This window comes from Pecten maximus, chromosome 6, assembly GCF_902652985.1.
Source record: "Pecten maximus chromosome 6, xPecMax1.1, whole genome shotgun sequence".
In the NCBI taxonomy this organism is placed as follows: Eukaryota; Metazoa; Mollusca; class Bivalvia; order Pectinida; family Pectinidae; genus Pecten; species Pecten maximus.
This window is the reverse complement of record NC_047020.1, coordinates 26,143,973-26,162,113: the sequence shown is the minus strand read 5'-3', so window position 1 is coordinate 26,162,113 and position 18,141 is coordinate 26,143,973. Positions and strand designations below refer to the sequence as shown.

General features: G+C 35.4%; 2 protein-coding genes across 2 annotated transcripts; both read left to right on the top strand.

Annotated features, from left to right (window-relative positions):
• The first annotated feature begins 1,007 nt into the window (after positions 1 to 1,007).
• On the top strand, positions 1,008 to 9,889 carry LOC117329380 (hemicentin-2-like). Its single transcript, XM_033887308.1, has 8 exons — positions 1,008 to 1,068; positions 1,677 to 1,784; positions 2,259 to 2,412; positions 2,591 to 2,682; positions 4,744 to 5,037; positions 5,494 to 5,739; positions 6,145 to 6,438; positions 7,942 to 9,889. Exons 4-8 carry the CDS (start codon positions 2,649 to 2,651, stop codon positions 8,238 to 8,240), a joined length of 1,167 nt encoding a protein of 388 aa, XP_033743199.1. The 5' UTR covers positions 1,008 to 1,068; positions 1,677 to 1,784; positions 2,259 to 2,412; positions 2,591 to 2,648; the 3' UTR covers positions 8,241 to 9,889.
• A 362-nt stretch (positions 9,890 to 10,251) lies between these two features.
• Positions 10,252 to 17,545, top strand: LOC117329379 (carbonyl reductase [NADPH] 1-like). The gene is made up of 8 exons (XM_033887307.1): positions 10,252 to 10,353; positions 10,720 to 10,801; positions 11,634 to 11,812; positions 12,230 to 12,342; positions 14,618 to 14,746; positions 15,095 to 15,239; positions 15,728 to 15,791; positions 17,007 to 17,545. Exons 1-8 carry the CDS (start codon positions 10,282 to 10,284, stop codon positions 17,102 to 17,104), a joined length of 882 nt encoding a protein of 293 aa, XP_033743198.1. The 5' UTR covers positions 10,252 to 10,281; the 3' UTR covers positions 17,105 to 17,545.
• The last annotated feature ends 596 nt before the right edge of the window (positions 17,546 to 18,141 follow it).

The window sequence follows — 18,141 nt, the reverse complement described above, 5'->3', positions numbered from 1 at the left end:
AAATAATGAAAGTATTATCATTACATGGTGCGGTGCTATTTGTTAAGAGAGTTTCGGGATGTGTTAGTGGTTTGCGGTCTACTGTGTCGACTATATCTATCATAATTCTAACTACTCTGTGAGGTATTTCTGTTATCACATGTTATCAACACATGTACATCACTTATATCACCTATCTTATAAATCTAATTTGATGGAGTGATTACAAAATATACCGTGACTTTATCAGTATGCAATGAAATACAGTTATACAATGTATATACAATGTATAGCTGTTGAATAAGAAAATATATTTTATATAGGCATACGGATACAGACACTACATGATACGCTTTATATACATTTTGTACATTTTGTCAATTTTATCTAAAAGGTAAATTGTGATATTTTTCATCATCATTTCTTTTCTTAGTAATTTGCGGTCATATGTATATTTCATCATTTATGTTTTAAGAGAGAAGACGATTTTAAGTTTTTTAAACTTGCCTCTGATCTCATTTGTTTATTTACAAATGAAATATGTTTAAATAAAAATAAAAATATGACATAAACTAAGATGCCCCAGAATAAATTCCGCATCAGTTTCACGCTATGACAAGGAGACAAACACATTTCTTCACCAAACCAAACCAATCTACAATGTACGTGATTAATTTTCATATATATACTGTGTATATTGCAAAATTGATACATATAGTGTTCTTTGTATAGTCCAACTTGATATAATAAAATTTTATATGTATGTTAAACATAAACTTGACCCTTGGTAGTCAGTGTACAGGACTTAATTATACCTGTACTCAATACCTTTTGTTTATTGGTTGGTTTATCGCCCCTTGATCATGAACAGCTAGGGTTATTTTGAGGTGAGGTCTCCCTGAGGTATTTACTTCACTGAACAACATACGGGAGGCGCATTAACTTCATAGAATTTCTTTATATTGATATATCGTAGAACACTGCACTCATGTATTAATTTGTGTCTTCTTTATTATTACATAGAGATCCTGGCCAGTCGGATTAACACAGACACATCCTACCATGTAAAGGGTCCAAGTAATCAAACAGGTATATTTTGGTTCATAATATTGTAGCTATGATAGATATCACGTACAGGCAGTTCAGGAAGATTATATCTGTATTTAAGCCCAAATAAGTTATTAATTATCGTCAATTTCACCCTATATATGAAACAGTCATTTTACGGAAAAAAATAGCTTTTAACTTATCATAATTTATTGTATGTCTTTCTTGTCAAAAAAAAGGTCTACCAGAAATGTATCACTACGAATATACCTGATTCGTTGGGACGATGAAAGATCAATAAAAAAGCAGATACTTACAATATCCCTGATGTCTTTTTCCATTCTCAATATTTTCTTTTCTGGATCCGCGCGACAAGGAACCTACATTTCACAAATGTTCGTTTGTTGTTAAATATTAATGAAAACTATCAAAATTCAAAATAATACAAATACTACAAAACTGAAATGATAACTTACACGATCTGTGACCTCATTTTCAATTTGGTACGATTTCAATTTGATATCAATACTTTCCTTCTTAGGTCATGTTGTATACCATTGCTACTCATGTTCAATACAACGAAAGGAACAAGCTGTACTCCAACATTAAGTTTATTCTTCTCTTGAATCAATAACAAATCTTTGTTTTAGGTTGGTCTAAGTGTTGGAATAAAAACTGCTGTGTAGAATTATCAGACAAGACTTTAAATGTTCTCGGGAACTGCGCCGAATATCTCCGTTTTATCTGCCAAAGGAAAAGTGAGTGATATTTATATATATGGCTTTTCACAGCTGCACCAAGTAAAATTTATACTAGTATATTAAATACTATGTCAACGCATTGAAATACCGATGTTAAGACATACACAGTGTTTATTCGTTCGGTCGGCAACAGCCGAAGGCTATTCAAAACCTGTAATGGTCAGTCGATCGTTGATATATGTGAGTACGGCATTTTGAAATTATGGACTTATTTTTTTCAGATTTTTAATATGTAGAATAATTGTATCCGATCACAGTGAAAAATTAATCAGCATTGTTTAAACCCCTATAAATGTTAATTACCGAAGTCAACACTGTATTTTAAATACCGTTGATTATATATCTACATCATGCTTTCAAAAAAAATTATCTAAAGAGAATGGTCTTGTGACAAAAGTGATAATGTAAAATGTAAATATAATTTGTGCTCTAAGAAAAATATTTCTCAACTTACTGCATAAACTTTTTCAGTCCTTCCATTTTTGCGGCTCCCCCAGGAAAGTGGCCGTATAGAACTAGAGTATAAAGGTTCATGGGGGCCTTTGTGTTTTGACCTGGGCCTGTCACAAAATGAAACTGGAGAAATTTGTCGGGACCAATATCATCTACTATACCAAAATTTCAGGTTGGTGTAATTTCCCAAACGTTACTTGTATATATTGTTAACATTCCTACATACTGAGAAAACTAAAAATAAACAAATAACTGACACTGTTTCAAGTTGATCATATAAGCTATTGAAAACGAATCAACAAATGACCTCGCATGCGTTTTAGTTTATAACGATATATGTTGGTTTACAGAAAAACTTACGTCTACAGAGACCTCGGAAATAATGAGTCTTGGTATGACAACGCCACCATGGAATGTTCATCCACTAAATTGCACTGCGAAGGTAAATATATAAATAGTTTTATAAATACCACACGGTAAAGATTTAAGAAGTTATATAAACTCCACAAGGTAAATATATAGATAGTTATATAAAATCGAACGGTAAATATAGAAAAAAGTTATGTTAACACCACACGGTAAATATATGAATAGTCATATAAACTCCATGCGGTAAATGTACAAAAAATTATATAAACTCCATGCGGTAAATATATAAAACGTTATATAAACTCAACACGGTGAATATATAAAAAGTTATATAAACTCCACACGGTAAATATATAAATAGTTATATAAACCCCACACGGTAAATATATAAATAGTTATATAAAACATCACACGGTAAATGTATCAATAGTTATATAAACTCCACACGGTAATTACAACAACAAAAAATTATATAAACCCCACATTAAACCAGGGGAACCTCGCCACGTTTATTGCAGAATATTACGTCATAACTGGAAAAGTAAAATCCTATACCACAGAGTGTTTACATGTCTGTGGTGAAATACACTGTTAATGTGTTTTAATACCACAAAAAGTGACAAAAATTAGTTTATGCCATCGACGCCGACCCGTGTTGTTTTTGTTACATTTATACAATAATTATGTTTGCCACAGGGATATAGAAACATGTCGGTTATATAGCTCCTTCGCCATTTTTTCACTGTGAAATATGTCACTAATCAGCCTCATGTCACTTTTTTTCCCTTTTCGTACATTATACATTAATTATCACAAACAATCTGTGACCCACATTGTATTTATTTTTTGACCATCATGGTTACTAGGGATGGAATAACACTTCCTCAGATACTTCAGTGTGATCCTGTGGTTGCTAAGGATGCGACAACTCTTTCTCACACACTTCATATAGTGATATCGTAGTTGCTAGGGATGAGATCATTCTTTCATATATACTTAACAAGCTGATCATGTGGCTGTATAGGGGATGGAATAACTCTTTCTCTTACCCTTGACAGGGATATTTGCAGTTTTACCTGGGTGAGATTTTCATATCTCACCCTAGGGAAAAGACAAGCTACACGTGCTCTTTGCACGTTCTCAACAATTGCATTTCGTCACGTCAACAATACCATGACGTCACGGCAACAGTACATTGACGTCACGTCGACAATTCAATCACGTCACGTAAACATTTCCTTGCATTGATGTAACGTTACTATTAGATACATATAAGAGGGTAAACAGGGTAAGAGAAAAGTAAGCATTCACCCCATGGCAGTGAGACAGGGGAATCTCTTAAGAATCTTCCCCTCGGTTTGAGATTCCCCTGTCTCAGCCCAAGGGGGTGAACGATTATATTATTCTCACATACATTACAAAGGGATCCCATGTATTCTACGGATGGAATACCTCGTTTTACATGCTTTATAGGCTGTTCCTGAGACTGCTAGGGATGGGATAACTCTTTCTCACACATTGCACAATGTGATCCCATAGTTGCTTGGGATGAGATAACTCTTACCCTGGACAGGGATATCCGCAGTTTTACCGGGGTGAGATTTTCTTTTCTCCCATACTTCACAGGGTTTTCCGGCGGTTACTAGGGAAAGATAAATCGATCTTACACAGGGTGGGTAAAGACGGCCGGCACGCGCTATATGACGCTGCTCACAATAACGTAACGTAACATCATTTTACGTTGAGTAACCAAGTCTTGAATGATGACGTCATTAATTTTGACGCACATTCCAAGGAGCATTGTAGACGGCGCGGTGAAAAACTTTCATAAAAACTTACGTTTGGTTGCAAGTATGTGAGAAAAATAATCAATCATGGGTCAGACCCATGATAGATTCTATTATTCTCACATAGTTCACAGGGTAGATCAATCGATCTTACACGGGGGGGGGGGGATAAAGACAGCCTGCACGCGATATATGACGCTGCTCACAACAGCGTAAGGTCAACATTTTACGTTTATATTTGCTTGCAAGTATGTGATAACAAGAATATCTCAACCCTCGTGTAAGAGTTTGGCAGTCAGCACGAGGCTTGTCATATTAAGTTAAAACACGTGTTAATCTTTATTGAGGTGAGCCGCCAGAAGAGCCACAAATTGAAAGTGTTGGTGAGATATACGCTGGGAACACAACAACCTTTGAGTGCACAGTGGTCGGTGGCATACCCAAACCAACCATAGGCTGGGAAAAGGATGGCAAGGATACAACAACTAACGAAACCTGGGGACGTCCTAAAAATAAAACTGTTTTCATCGGATATACAACCTTTACGACTTCGCCTGATGACAACAAGGCTTCTTTGACTTGTGTCGTCAATTACAAACCAGACAGCTTCTATCGACGCAGCATCACCCTGGATGTATTATGTTAGTACACGAGACTGCACATCATGTATTGATAAGGACATGTCCTTTTGTTTAAATGGTGATATTTTCGGGCAATACTGGTCATTAAACTGCAATGCGGCAGAATACAAAAAAAATTAATTCGACAAAATCCAATTTATGAAAGAATTTGACGTAAGATCAATTTACAATCTAACGGCATGTCGATCTGTCGCCCCAGTATAATCACGTACCTGTAAGGATATCAATCCGCATACTTGAGTTTAATAAAATAAAAACCCAGCATCAGACCAAATCAGTAACGATAACATTTAATACAATTTACTTGTAAAGGTAGCATGACTGACATCCTGCGGAAGCTGATGTCGTCATCTTACCATTTAATACTGATATGATTTCTGTATTATTTGCTATATCGTAATAGAAGGATATTATTGTTGACGTGTGTTAATGAGAATTGGCTGACTCATGTTTCAGTCACGCCTATCATCACTATACAAGACAATGTAGAGGTCGACGAGGCAGATGACGTCACCCTTCTGTGTAACGTCACTTCCAACCCAGTATCAACCGTGACTTGGACTGGGCCAAAGGGGTGCAACACCTCAGCTGAAACGACCTTGACCTTGAACCGGATATATCGTACCGCCATTGGGAATTACACGTGCAGCGCTGAGAATGCCATTGGCAGAGAGCAGAACACTGCCATGTTATACATAAACGGTGATTATATTACATTATAATACCTGCACGTCAAAATTGCAGACACCTATTTATAAAATTGTAACGTAATTTGTATAACATCAATTAAATATTTCAATATATTGATATAGATTTTGTTATATACGTACTAATCTTAAGAAAAATCAAAACGCAAACTTAATTTTACAGTACATTTACTTTATGTGTATATTCAATTTGAATAAAATATTTTAGACAAGTTTTCAAAGCAAGTTTGCATACGTCAACCTTTCACACCTACAGTAACCAGAACACCCGGTATACAAAATGTATGTCTTGTTTAGTATTTGCTTTGGACAAATTCGTGTGTAAGGGAAATTGTAAAGAACAAATACTTCTATTAGCAATGAAAACGTATTTAGCGTACAGAAAAAAAACATGTTTCAGCTCCCCCGAAGATGTGTCTGCATCAGCATGGATTCACAAAAGTAAATCAAAATCTAAAGCTTACATGTTCGGCTACTGGAATCCCGACTCCGATCGTTACCTGGTTTAGGGAGGCGGAAGAACTTGCTAACACGAATTCTCCCGACTACATAATTGAGGCTGGAGTCTCCCCTGACAACCCATACCTTGTGTCCAGTACCTTAACAGTGTCTGATACTGAAGGTCGGAATGTGTTTGGATACAGATGTAGGGTCACCAACGACAATGGCGTCATACAGAAAACTTTCAGAATCCGTGAGTATAACTATAGGTCAATAGACATTCAGAATCTGTGAGTAAAGGTCAATAGACATTCAGAAACCGTGAATACATGTATATAATTAACAGACATTCATATTCATAATCCGTGAGTATTACTATAGGCCAATATACATTCAGAATCCGTGAGTAAAGGCCAATAGACATCCCGAATCTGTGAGTAAAGGCCAATAAACATTCAGAATCCATGTGTACATGTTTATAATTAACAGACATTCAGAATCCGTGATTATACATCAATAGACATTCAGAATCTGTGAGTATTGGTCAATAGCCATTCAGAATCCGTGAGTATAGGTCATTCAGAATCCGTGAGGCGGGAATCGGTAACATAATCATGACGTTGTCTCATTGTGACGTTACTGGAACGCCAACTAGACGGCACCTTTTTCAAAGGACTGATCTACGCAATTTTAGCGTTTTCTCGTGTCACTCGATGACCACTGTACAAAAGGCTAATGTCAAGTGAGTGTTTTGTCAAAAGCTAAATTGAAGATTGCAAAAATTAATAAATATTTATAGCTAACAACAAATGGCTGAAGCGTGCAGTTCCTGTAGAAAACGTAAATTTACATCTCTCCCTTTTTCAGCTGAGTAAACCCTGGCTGCGTTAAAGTTAACGTAAAGCAGTGAAAAAGTCTGAGCGGATTGATAAGCGCAGGAGTCGACCACGTCACTACTAAATCTGTTTCAATACCCGCTCTGCTTTTACAACCATAGTTAATGCAATACGGAAATTGTGGATTGTGAATATATTAATGAATTGAAAACGTAAATTGTATTAAAAAAATGTTGAGTTGTTTCTTTTAATTTTGTAAACAATACTGGTGTCTTTACGTAGATTCACTGGAACTATATTATCTTAGCAACCACGACTGCCGTAGTTACCAACGTCGCAACACATCATGACTTTTATTTTCTTCGTATGGTATTTCAATGAATTGTTTGATGTAAATATATACATTGAACAGCGTTTTTATTGCGTTTACGGTGTGGTAAACGCGCTATACATTTAATGAGTCTGTATCCCATTGCGTTCATACCACTGTAAACGCAATAAAAAGAACACCGTTAAATCCCTATATGTATGTTCCCAATGGTCCCTATTTGTGCATATTGAATTTTGAGAGATATCGGAAACATAATAGACGACAATCGGCCTTTTCGAATTTTGATAATTGAAGTTTGTTACCACTATATCTCTCAGAAAGTGTATGCATCTTTCTCATATTCCATTTGTAGGTTTCCCATTGCCCCTTTATATGCATATTGCATTTTGAGACTGGCGGCCATTTTCAATTTTGACAGTTGAAACTTATCACTTTTTGTCAAAACGTTTTTTCATGGATCTTTCTCAAATTTTACCCGTAGGTTAACAACGACCATCAGTTGTGTAAATGTATTTACATTGCTATATAACTGTTACTATATTTTCCATAACTAAACATTATTTATCTAATGATTTGGTGTCTTTTTCAGGCCGGAAACTGAAATGCAGATGTCTGTCCAGGCTTCTAAGGAATTGCGTACCACTGGAATTGAAACAAGAGGAACTAGATGTAGTGGTGTTCGAGACTAAAGAGATTCTTGCCATTGACAAAAGTCGGCTAACAGCAACAGTGACGAGATTCGTCTCCGCCAATGACGATCGGCAATCTTCGTTCGTTATCGGATCAGTAGCAGTCACTATACTTGCCTCCCTACTTGTTCTCTTGATTGGTTGTGACTTGATTGGACATTTTGTTATCGACCCACAGCTCAAAAACAAAAGGAAATGAACATAATCTGAAAAAAATACCGTGTATTGGGTTGTTTTTGGAGTCAATTTTATTTTTTTTTTTTTATTTTTTATTTTTTTTTTTTGCGAATATCATAATATTGCCCCATCTTATTTATTCATTTATTTAGTTTAGTTCTATTTTTGTTTGCGATTTCAATACAGGACTTAACACAGCATGCTATTTTATATTTTCATACTAACACCTTAATGTACGTTTATTAGCTTCACATAAGAACAAGGGAAGTAACTCGTTCAGAAAACAGCCAGTTCCAAATAGACCCGATATACGGTATATTTCTTCATCAAATATCGAGATACTTACCATGCATATCATGTGCGGCATCTTTTTGCAGAAAGGTAAAAACCTTGATGGAGCGAGATAAAGAAAAGAACAAATGGTTTGGAATGGCATTTAAAACCTAAATAAAACATGCACTGATTTTTTTAACATATGTGTGTGTGTGTATATACATGTATATATATATATCTTCACATCTACAGTGAAGAGTTCTATTGTATCAGCACTAACAATTGGATTATGATTATGAAATACTTAAGGGAGATTTTATAGACTTTAGTTGACCATTTAATGTATCTAAACATTCATTATACCTACAAAAATGTACCATTAATCAAGTATTTAAACTAAAAAGTATGCATATTCTGGCAAAGAAGTTGCATGAAATAATCTACAGAAAATTTTACTCAACATCGTATTTTGGTGATGATATGAGGTTGAAGTTGTCAAAACTCTTTTTATTTAATGTTCTTTTTTCAAATAACGAGAGCCAAATAGAAATACACTGAGCATACAAGCCAGACTCAGTGCCCACATGGACCCGAAATGTAACTGTTGATGGAAATGCGTTGATACATTTACAATCTCCCGATTTGAAATGCTACAGTATGTATTTTCAGATTAGTTTAATCTCACCTACATTTTTGTACTTCGTGTGGTTTCGCCTTTAAGCGGTCTTACTTCCTAATATATTTTTTTCGTAGTAAGCCCAGGCTATACCATGATGTGTTACCACTATTTCGGCTTATTTTGTCTAAGGAATTTTGGTGAGTTGCTGAATAATTGTGTCTAAACTATTCTCGGTATTTCAAGTATTCAACCGTTGTAAAGTGAAGGCAGATCAGCCATTAATATTAACCAATGGTGGTCAGGTACCTTTCACCTATATGCGCTTCAATCCAACAAGGGTGATCAATATAGAGGCTATCCAATGATTCATCTGTAATATCACATATGTGTCACGAGTATCAAGGGGGAATAACTCGTACAACAGGAAAGTAATCAAGACAAAACCTTATGTATTTAGTTTCACTGGGAAATGTTTTCTTTTCACTACTCATCACTGGAGTGAACATATAAGTTTTATCAGTTTGATTACTTTCTATATTTTAAAGACTGAAATTTAATAAAATTTGTTATAAATATATAGATATCTACTAGATCTATCTAGTTAATATGATATAATTTAATTTTGCTTGTAACAAGCATTTTCATTGGCTCAAAAAATTATGTTATCATCTCAATATATATAAAAAATAAACTGTGACGTCAGCGGAGTAATTGTTGTTCACGGGATTTTGTATTTATCGATTTGTTTTTAAATATCTGGAGCAAAATAAACATGTTAAACTTAATGAAAATGTTTCTTATCGTTGTTAATTAAATTATAAGGGTTAACTGTAATATTTTTTTTACGTTATTGAGCAATAAAACAAACAAAAAACTGGGGTGTACTCTTTTCATAAACCGCGCTTCGCGGTTTATTCAGAGTACACCCCAGTTTTTTGTGTTATTGCTCAATAACGTAAAAAAAATATTACAGTTAACCCTTAAATATTACCCCTGTAGTATCAAGGATGGATTCAGCATTGTCGGTTACATGTGGTTCAGCCTATAGTATAATGAAAATGTATATCATACATAAAATATAGTAAATTAACGTCTATTTTTGAAATATGTTAACATTGATAGTTTAAGTTTGATTTTTGATGTCAGTGCATCCTTAAAAAATATATAACGCATGGAAGGGAGACCACTCTGTCATCATAACAAAAGAACTGGAACGATGAGTGGCAACAAACTGGTAGCCGTGGTAAGTCTATGAACATATTATTGATGCCATGATTTTGCTAGTATTCTTTGCAAGTAAATGCACACATAATGTGCGTGTGATACTCTTTAGCACTGTTCTAATATACTGTATCGGACTCTGTCAGAACAAAATTCAGCAGCCGGTCTTTACCAAAGATCCAGATAGGCAACTATTCAGTATTGGAACTTTCCCCTCGGTGTGTCACGGATTGGTATCGACTGTATACTATATCTTAATTTGATGTAAGTGCTACATATTATTAGCGATGTTCGTATTTAATGTGTAATTGTTTTGAAGGAGAACAGGTGTTCCATTACATATAATGGGAGGTAACTCTTTAACATAAACCTTGTTTTGACCATTAAGGTAACCGGTGCCAACAAAGGTGTGGGTTTCGGAGTAGTACGCGGGCTGTGTAAACAGTTCAACGGTGATGTCTACTTAACTGGTATGTAACAAGTAAAAGTAAAATAAGAAAATCAGGGGTGTAGGGGTAAGGGAGAGCGTTTAGGGGGTGGGGTAGAAATAACGTCTCATTTTCTTTGTTAATTTATTAAAAACTCATGAATATATTTACATTCGGATTGTTGATTCTCTATATAGACAAAGTAGATACAACAAACATTTGACAATGAAAGCGCTATTAATATACTATTTAAAAACATTGTTTCACATACATGCTGATTTCCCACACATTACAACAGTTGAAAATCAATAAGCCTGAAAAAATAGTCCCCGTTTCATTTCTGTTAATTGTTAATTTTAACCCGAATTATTGTATTTGATGTTTAACACTTAATTGATGTCTTTTTGTTTCGAATAAAAAGCAAAACAAAAAAACAAAAACAAAATCACTGAATTTGCAGAAGGGAAAGACACGGTGAACAATAGTTCATCAACTGACGTGATCACCTGCTGTTCTATTAATTAGGCCTCTTTTCGAATATAGTTAATTAAAAGTTAATAGAAAATAAAATGACTCATCATGGTATATGTCGATACCTACATGTATGCGGGTATTGCTAATTTGCTATTCATAGCCGCAATGAAAATAAAATGAAAAAAAAACCGCTCAATCCCTACATGTTAATGTTTTTTGTTTCCCAAACGTAAAAGCCAACATACTATGAAAAGCTCACCACAAAATACAACTATTACTTTTGTACATCCATAATATTGGAAAAGCTGTAGGTTTATTTGAATTTCACATTTATCAAAAGTTTTCTTTATGGTTATAAAATGTATCTAAAAATGGATCTTATTTCATACTTGATTTTCAGCTAGAAATGAGGAACTTGGTCTGAAAGCAGTTGAGGAACTGAAAAAAGAAGGTTTGTCCCCAAAATTCCACGTTCTGGACCTGACAAAGCCAGACACAATCATTAAACTGAAGACATTTCTACAGGAGACGTACGGAGGTCTGGATGTTCTGGTAAACAATGCTGGCATGGCCTATAAGGTATGTATTATTTCTCCACATGTGATATACTGCTTCTGTATCATTTACCAGGTAAAAGTATGTCTCTGAAGGGTAGTCGATCATCCCACCAATGAAACTCATTTTTACCCCCTCAATGTCTGTTATATCTGTATCTGCATGGCCTAAAGGGTTGGTTGTGGGCTGGAATTTGAAATGAACAGAAAGTGAAATTTAGCAGTTTCTTTTTATATTTTGTTTTTAATAATTGAAAAATTATCTAATGTTCATATATAAATGATTGTCATTTGGGGGTATATACATCTCTGAGTTGAATTACATACATATGTGTAATATTTTTATTTCAATTCAGACTTTGATTGATTATTAACAGAAATGATTATTATCTAATTTCATCAATTTATTACATGTACAATCATCATATCACATATATTTCAGGTTTCATCTAAGGCTCCTTTTGGAGAGCAGGCGGAGGTGACCATGCAAACAAATTTTACAGGAACCCTTGATGTGTGTGAAGCATTATTTCCATTACTTCGACCACATGCAAGGTACATGTACAGCTTGTGAATTAGAATACAACTACCTATTACAACCATTGTGTGCCGTCCATTGTCATCTGCTGTGTGCCTTTAAACTTTTTCTTTCAAAGTGCTACTTCTCCTTAACCCCAAATTAGCTTACTTCCAAATTTGGTGTGAAACATCATTGGGGAAAGGCAATCATATCTTACATAAACGAGGCTGGTCCGACCCCTGGGGACAGAGAGAGGGGCCCCAAGAAGGGGAACTTTGCTGAAATTTTGCTTTAAAACATTACTCCTATGTCTACGTCAGACGGCCTGAACTGAACAATAATACTGGGAATATAGAGGTTTTCTCTGAGTGAGGAAGAATTTTGAAAGGGAACTATTAGTGTCTGACGACCTGGATATGCTACCTCCCAAGACTCCAACGTCCAGTCTCCTCACTATTTGTTACTCATTACTATACAGTGTAGCTGTGCGACGCTCATGCAGAATGTCTTAGAGAAAAAATCCCAAAATTATTTGAAAAAAAAAGGAGAAAAAACATTTCTGATAATCTCTTTGAATTACTTTGACTGCCGTTGTCATCATTGACATCAACAAAAGTGCCACTTAGTGCTTCCAGTATAATTTGGCTGCTCTATCAAACAAACCATTGTTTAAAGGATGTGTATAATATTATTTTCACCCCGATTATTTTTCGGTCATATCTGACACAAAGGATCAGGATGACCTATTGCCATTTTTAGCTCACCTGGACAGAAGGTCCGGTGAGCTTACGCCATGGCACGGCGTCCGTCGTCCGTCCGTCAACATTTGCTTTAAATCACTACTTGTCATAAAATACTCAGTGGATTTTAACCAAATTTGGCCAGAAAGATCCTTGAGGGAAGAGGAACAGATTTTGCATTAATGACGATTCTGACCCCCAAGGGGCAGAGCCCAATAGGGGAAATAGAGGTAATTCCTTTAAATCGCTACTTGTCATAAAGTTATGAATGGGTTTGAACCTAATTTAGTCAGAAACATCCTTGGGGGAAGGGGAACAGATTTTGCATAAATGGTGACTCTGACCCCCAAGGGGCCAAAGGGGCGTGGCCCAACAGGGGAAATAAATGTAATTCATTTAAATCGCTACTAGTCATAAAGTGATGAGTGCATGTTCTAAAAACAATTCTTGAGGTCTTTCAGACCATAAAGAATCTGGACTTCATTAATCTTTAAAGCAGTTGGGATCCCCTTATTATAACCATATATAGCATTGTTTGAGATTTACAAATAATACGAATTGAACATGAACATTATTTTGACATTTGGTCTAATCCAACCAGGTGAGTGATACAGGCCTCATGGGCCTCTTGTTGTTTCTTCCATTGCTTCCACGTGTACCCATCCATAAATTTTTCACATTTCAATCTTCTCATCAAGTTCTATCAGTGTGACACGGCTCAAATGTGCCTAAAATGATCCGGAGATGGTCCTGACCAAATGTTATTAGTTAACTAATTCTAAGATGGCTACCATGGCCGCCATCTTAAAAAAAAGTCAAACTTCTTCTCAAGTTTCATCACTTCGATTCATCTAAAACTTGCAAAAAATAGTCCTTAAATGGTGCTAACCAAATGTTGGTGTTTTGGAGATGTCCGAAATCGAACACATTTCAAACTGTTTTGCTAAAATTTCATGTACCTAGGCAAGGGGGTATTGAAGGATGCCTTAAACAATGAAAACAGTTTTGAATAGCTTAATTGCTATCGTAATGGAATGGAATGGAAGTCTCTGATAGGCTAAAATTTGATTACATTGCGTTATGCACACCAAACATTACAATTTACTAGTAGTTACAAAATTAATGTACTTCAATGTAAATACATTCAGATGCAGGTACAAAAATTAAAAAAAAAAAAAGGAACATAAATACTGTTATCCAAATTGTATAACCTCATCAGCCGCATTACAGATGATACAAATTTGTCTGTAATGTTGTGTTGGAAACCTTTATTCCTTTGGCAGAATTGTCCACTTCTTTATACCAGTACAATCAATTTTGGAGAGAATGTTTTAAGAAATTGCAGGTGTATAGTCGCCGGATTTCAATACATTCACCAACTGCCTTAAGATTAACACAGTTTTAAACAAATCTGGACTCCATGTACCTGTAAATATTAGAAGTACTGTTTCAACATTAGAATATATAATTTGAAAGCATTTAAACTCAATAAAATTATCTGGCCTTCAGCTTGAATTAAGCCATGAGAACTTTATAACTTTGAGCTGCATGAATTATTTCTGTCTTTCAGAGTTGCCAATGTCTCTAGTTTGGTTTCAATAAGTGCAGTGAAAAAATGCAGTGAAACTTTGAGAAAGAAATTAGTAAATCCAAACTTGTCTATGGGCGAACTCAAAGATCTTATGCAGAAATTTGTGGAGTGAGTATAATGTTTTCTAGGTAAAAATACAGAGTAATCTTAAGATGAAGATATGCATTGCTGTTTCTAATTCACAGAACAATCTTCTTATATATACAAATGTAGATCTATCTTAGATTTTGCATACTAGAGAAGTGATCGGCCTTACATTGTACATGTAGATCCAATACAGAGCATTCAATGGTGGGCACCAAGATCCCTTTGGGATCTTTTGTATTCTGAAAAATTCTATAGTTAGCGGAAGAGGAGAGGGTAAAATACACCTACTTATTTAATAAGTAGCCTGTACACTACATGTATATATGGTTCTCTTTGAAAAAACATCAGTTTCTAAATATCTCATCACAGCGCGGCCAAAAAGGATGCCCACCAGAAGGAAGGCTGGCCAAACACTGCCTATGGAGTGTCCAAGATAGGTGTGACCGCCATGTCCCTTATCCAACAACGCGAGCTCCTAAAGGACAGCAGTAGGCAGGACATCATAGTCAATGCAGTAAGTGACCACTTTTAAATTATATCATTAAAGTATTTTAACTTTTCTTACTGAAAGGATATTGATGATGTGAGATACCTGATACTACAAATATCTGACAGTAGGAATGATCACAAGAATAACTCATATGAATGCCTTGTCATAGGAATAATTGGTAATACGAAAAAATGATCATAAGAATAACTGGTCGAAAGAATAACTGATGGTACAAGTACATGATTATATGAATATCTGGTTGTAAGGATAACTGATTGTACAAATAAATGCATGATTTGTTGTAAGAATTGATATTTGACAGTATGAATTGGCAGTCTACCTTCTCTTTCAAAACCTGAATCTTATGTATATACAAGTAGAACGAATGCCTGTTGGTGAGAATAGTCCATCAAACATACCTGATCTGATCAATGTCTGATCCTATGTATATTTTTCTAATATAACAATTCATATACATGTACGGTATGTATGTATGTGTGTTAATGTTACAGTGTTGTCCGGGCTATGTGAATACTGACATGAGCTCACACAAAGGACCTAAAACTATCGACCAAGGTTTGTATAGACCCCTCCCTTCTATTACACTCACTGGTTTACTGTGTATCCTTTGTGTCAAGCATCTATAGCAAACATCAACCATGAAGATTATTTTCAAACTAAGGAAAGTTCATTTAATATCGCTTTATGATTACATCTCAATGAACCAAACATTTTTAATGACAGTGAAAGTTTGATAACCTTGTTTCAGTTTGTTGTAGATATTGTGATAACTTTGTGTATTGTAGGCACTGTGACGACTTTGTTGTAGGTACTGTGACGACTTTGTTGTATGTGCTGTGACGACTTTGTGTGTTGTAGATATTATAACTTTGTGTATTGTAGGCACTGTGACAACTTTGTTGTAGGTATTGTGACGACATTGTTATTGGTACTGTGACGACTTTGTTGTAGGTATTGTGACGACTTTGTGTTGTAGATATTATGATAACTTTGTGTATTGTAGTTACTGTGACGACTTTGTTGTAAGTACTGTGACGACTTTGTGTGTTGAGGATATTATGGTAACTTTGTTTATTGTAGGCACTGTGGCAACTTTGTTGTAGGTAATGTGACGACTTTGTTGTAGGTAATGTGGCGACTTTGTGTGTTGTAGATATTATGATAACTTTGTGTATTGTAGGTACTGTGACGACTTTGTGTGTTGAGGATATTATGTTAACTTTGGGTGTTGTAGTTACTGTGACGACTTTGCTGTAGGTACTGTGACGACTTTGTGTATTGTAGGCACTGTGACAACTTTGTTGTAGGTATTGTGACGACATTGTTATTGGTACTGTGACGACTTTGTTGTAGGTATTGTGACGACTTTGTGTTGTAGATATTATGATAACTTTGTGTATTGTAGTTACTGTGACGACTTTGTTGTAAGTACTGTGACGACTTTGTGTGTTGAGGATATTATGGTAACTTTGTTTATTGTAGGCACTGTGGCAACTTTGTTGTAGGTAATGTGACGACTTTGTTGTAGGTAATGTGGCGACTTTGTGTGTTGTAGATATTATGATAACTTTGTGTATTGTAGGTACTGTGACGACTTTGTGTGTTGAGGATATTATGGTAACTTTGGGTGTTGTAGTTACTGTGACGACTTTGCTGTAGGTACAGTGACGACTTTGTGTATTGTAGATACTGTGACGACTTTGTTGTAGGTAATGTGACGACTTCGTATGTTGTAGAAATTATGATAACTTTGTGTATTGTACAATGTAGGTGCCGACACCCCAGTCTACCTGGCAATGCTGCCTCCAAACACACTCAGTCCAAAGGGTAATTATGTCTCCGACAGGAAGATTGGCAAGTGGGAATGAAAATCTACCAGGAATTGACATTCATGTTTAGAACATGTTCATTGAATTGTGTTAAATCTGAACTTGATGACATTTGGCAGAAAATGTTTTTTATTATTATTTCTTGGTGAAATTGTTACTCAAACAAGATCGGTGGATGAAAAAGAATATAAAAGTTCCTTGATCTTTACTACGTTTTCCTTAAGTTCTGTTATTTTAAGCAGTTTATGTTTCCCACAAACAGATTATATAACATTAATTAAACATGTAAACCTTTTGGAAAGCGATATTTAAGGTTGTCCTTCCATATAACTTGATTTTGTAGATACATATATATGTTTTTCTATCATTTATTTTTACTTTTGTTGTATCAATTCATATACGTATAAGTATAGATTTTGTTTAAACTATGAGATTGTGTTTTTTGCATTTAGGAGGATTGAAATAAAGGATTTTTTGTAACTCTTCGTTTTTCATATATTCCCTTCAGACCTTAATATGGGCTCCAATCACACAAACACTCTCCGTTTTTAGGTCATCTGACCCGAAGGTGCGCCGTGCGTAAACTTTTCACATTTCAATCTTCTTCTCAAGTTCCACCAGTGGGATTAAGCTGAAACTTGCCTGAAATGATCCTGAGATGGTCCTGACCAAGTGTTGTTATTTTTCGGGTCAGTCCAAAATCCAAGATGGCCGCCATAGCCGCCATTTTGAAAACACATTTGAAACTTCTTCTCAAGTTCCACCAGTGCTGTTGGGCTGAAACTTGCCAGAAATGATCCTGAGATGATCCCGACCAAGTGTTGTTATTTATTAGATTGGTCTGAAATCCAAGATGGCCGCCATAGCCGCCATCTTGAAAAACACATTTTAAACTTCTTCTCAAGTTCCACCAGTGCTATGGAGCTGAAACTTGCCTGAAATGATCCTGATACGATCGCGACCAAGTGTTGTTATTTTTCGGGTCGGTCAGAAATCCAAGATGGCCGCCATAGCCGCCATCTTGAAAAACACATTTTAAACTTCTTCTCAAGTTCCACCAGTGCTGTTGGGCTGAA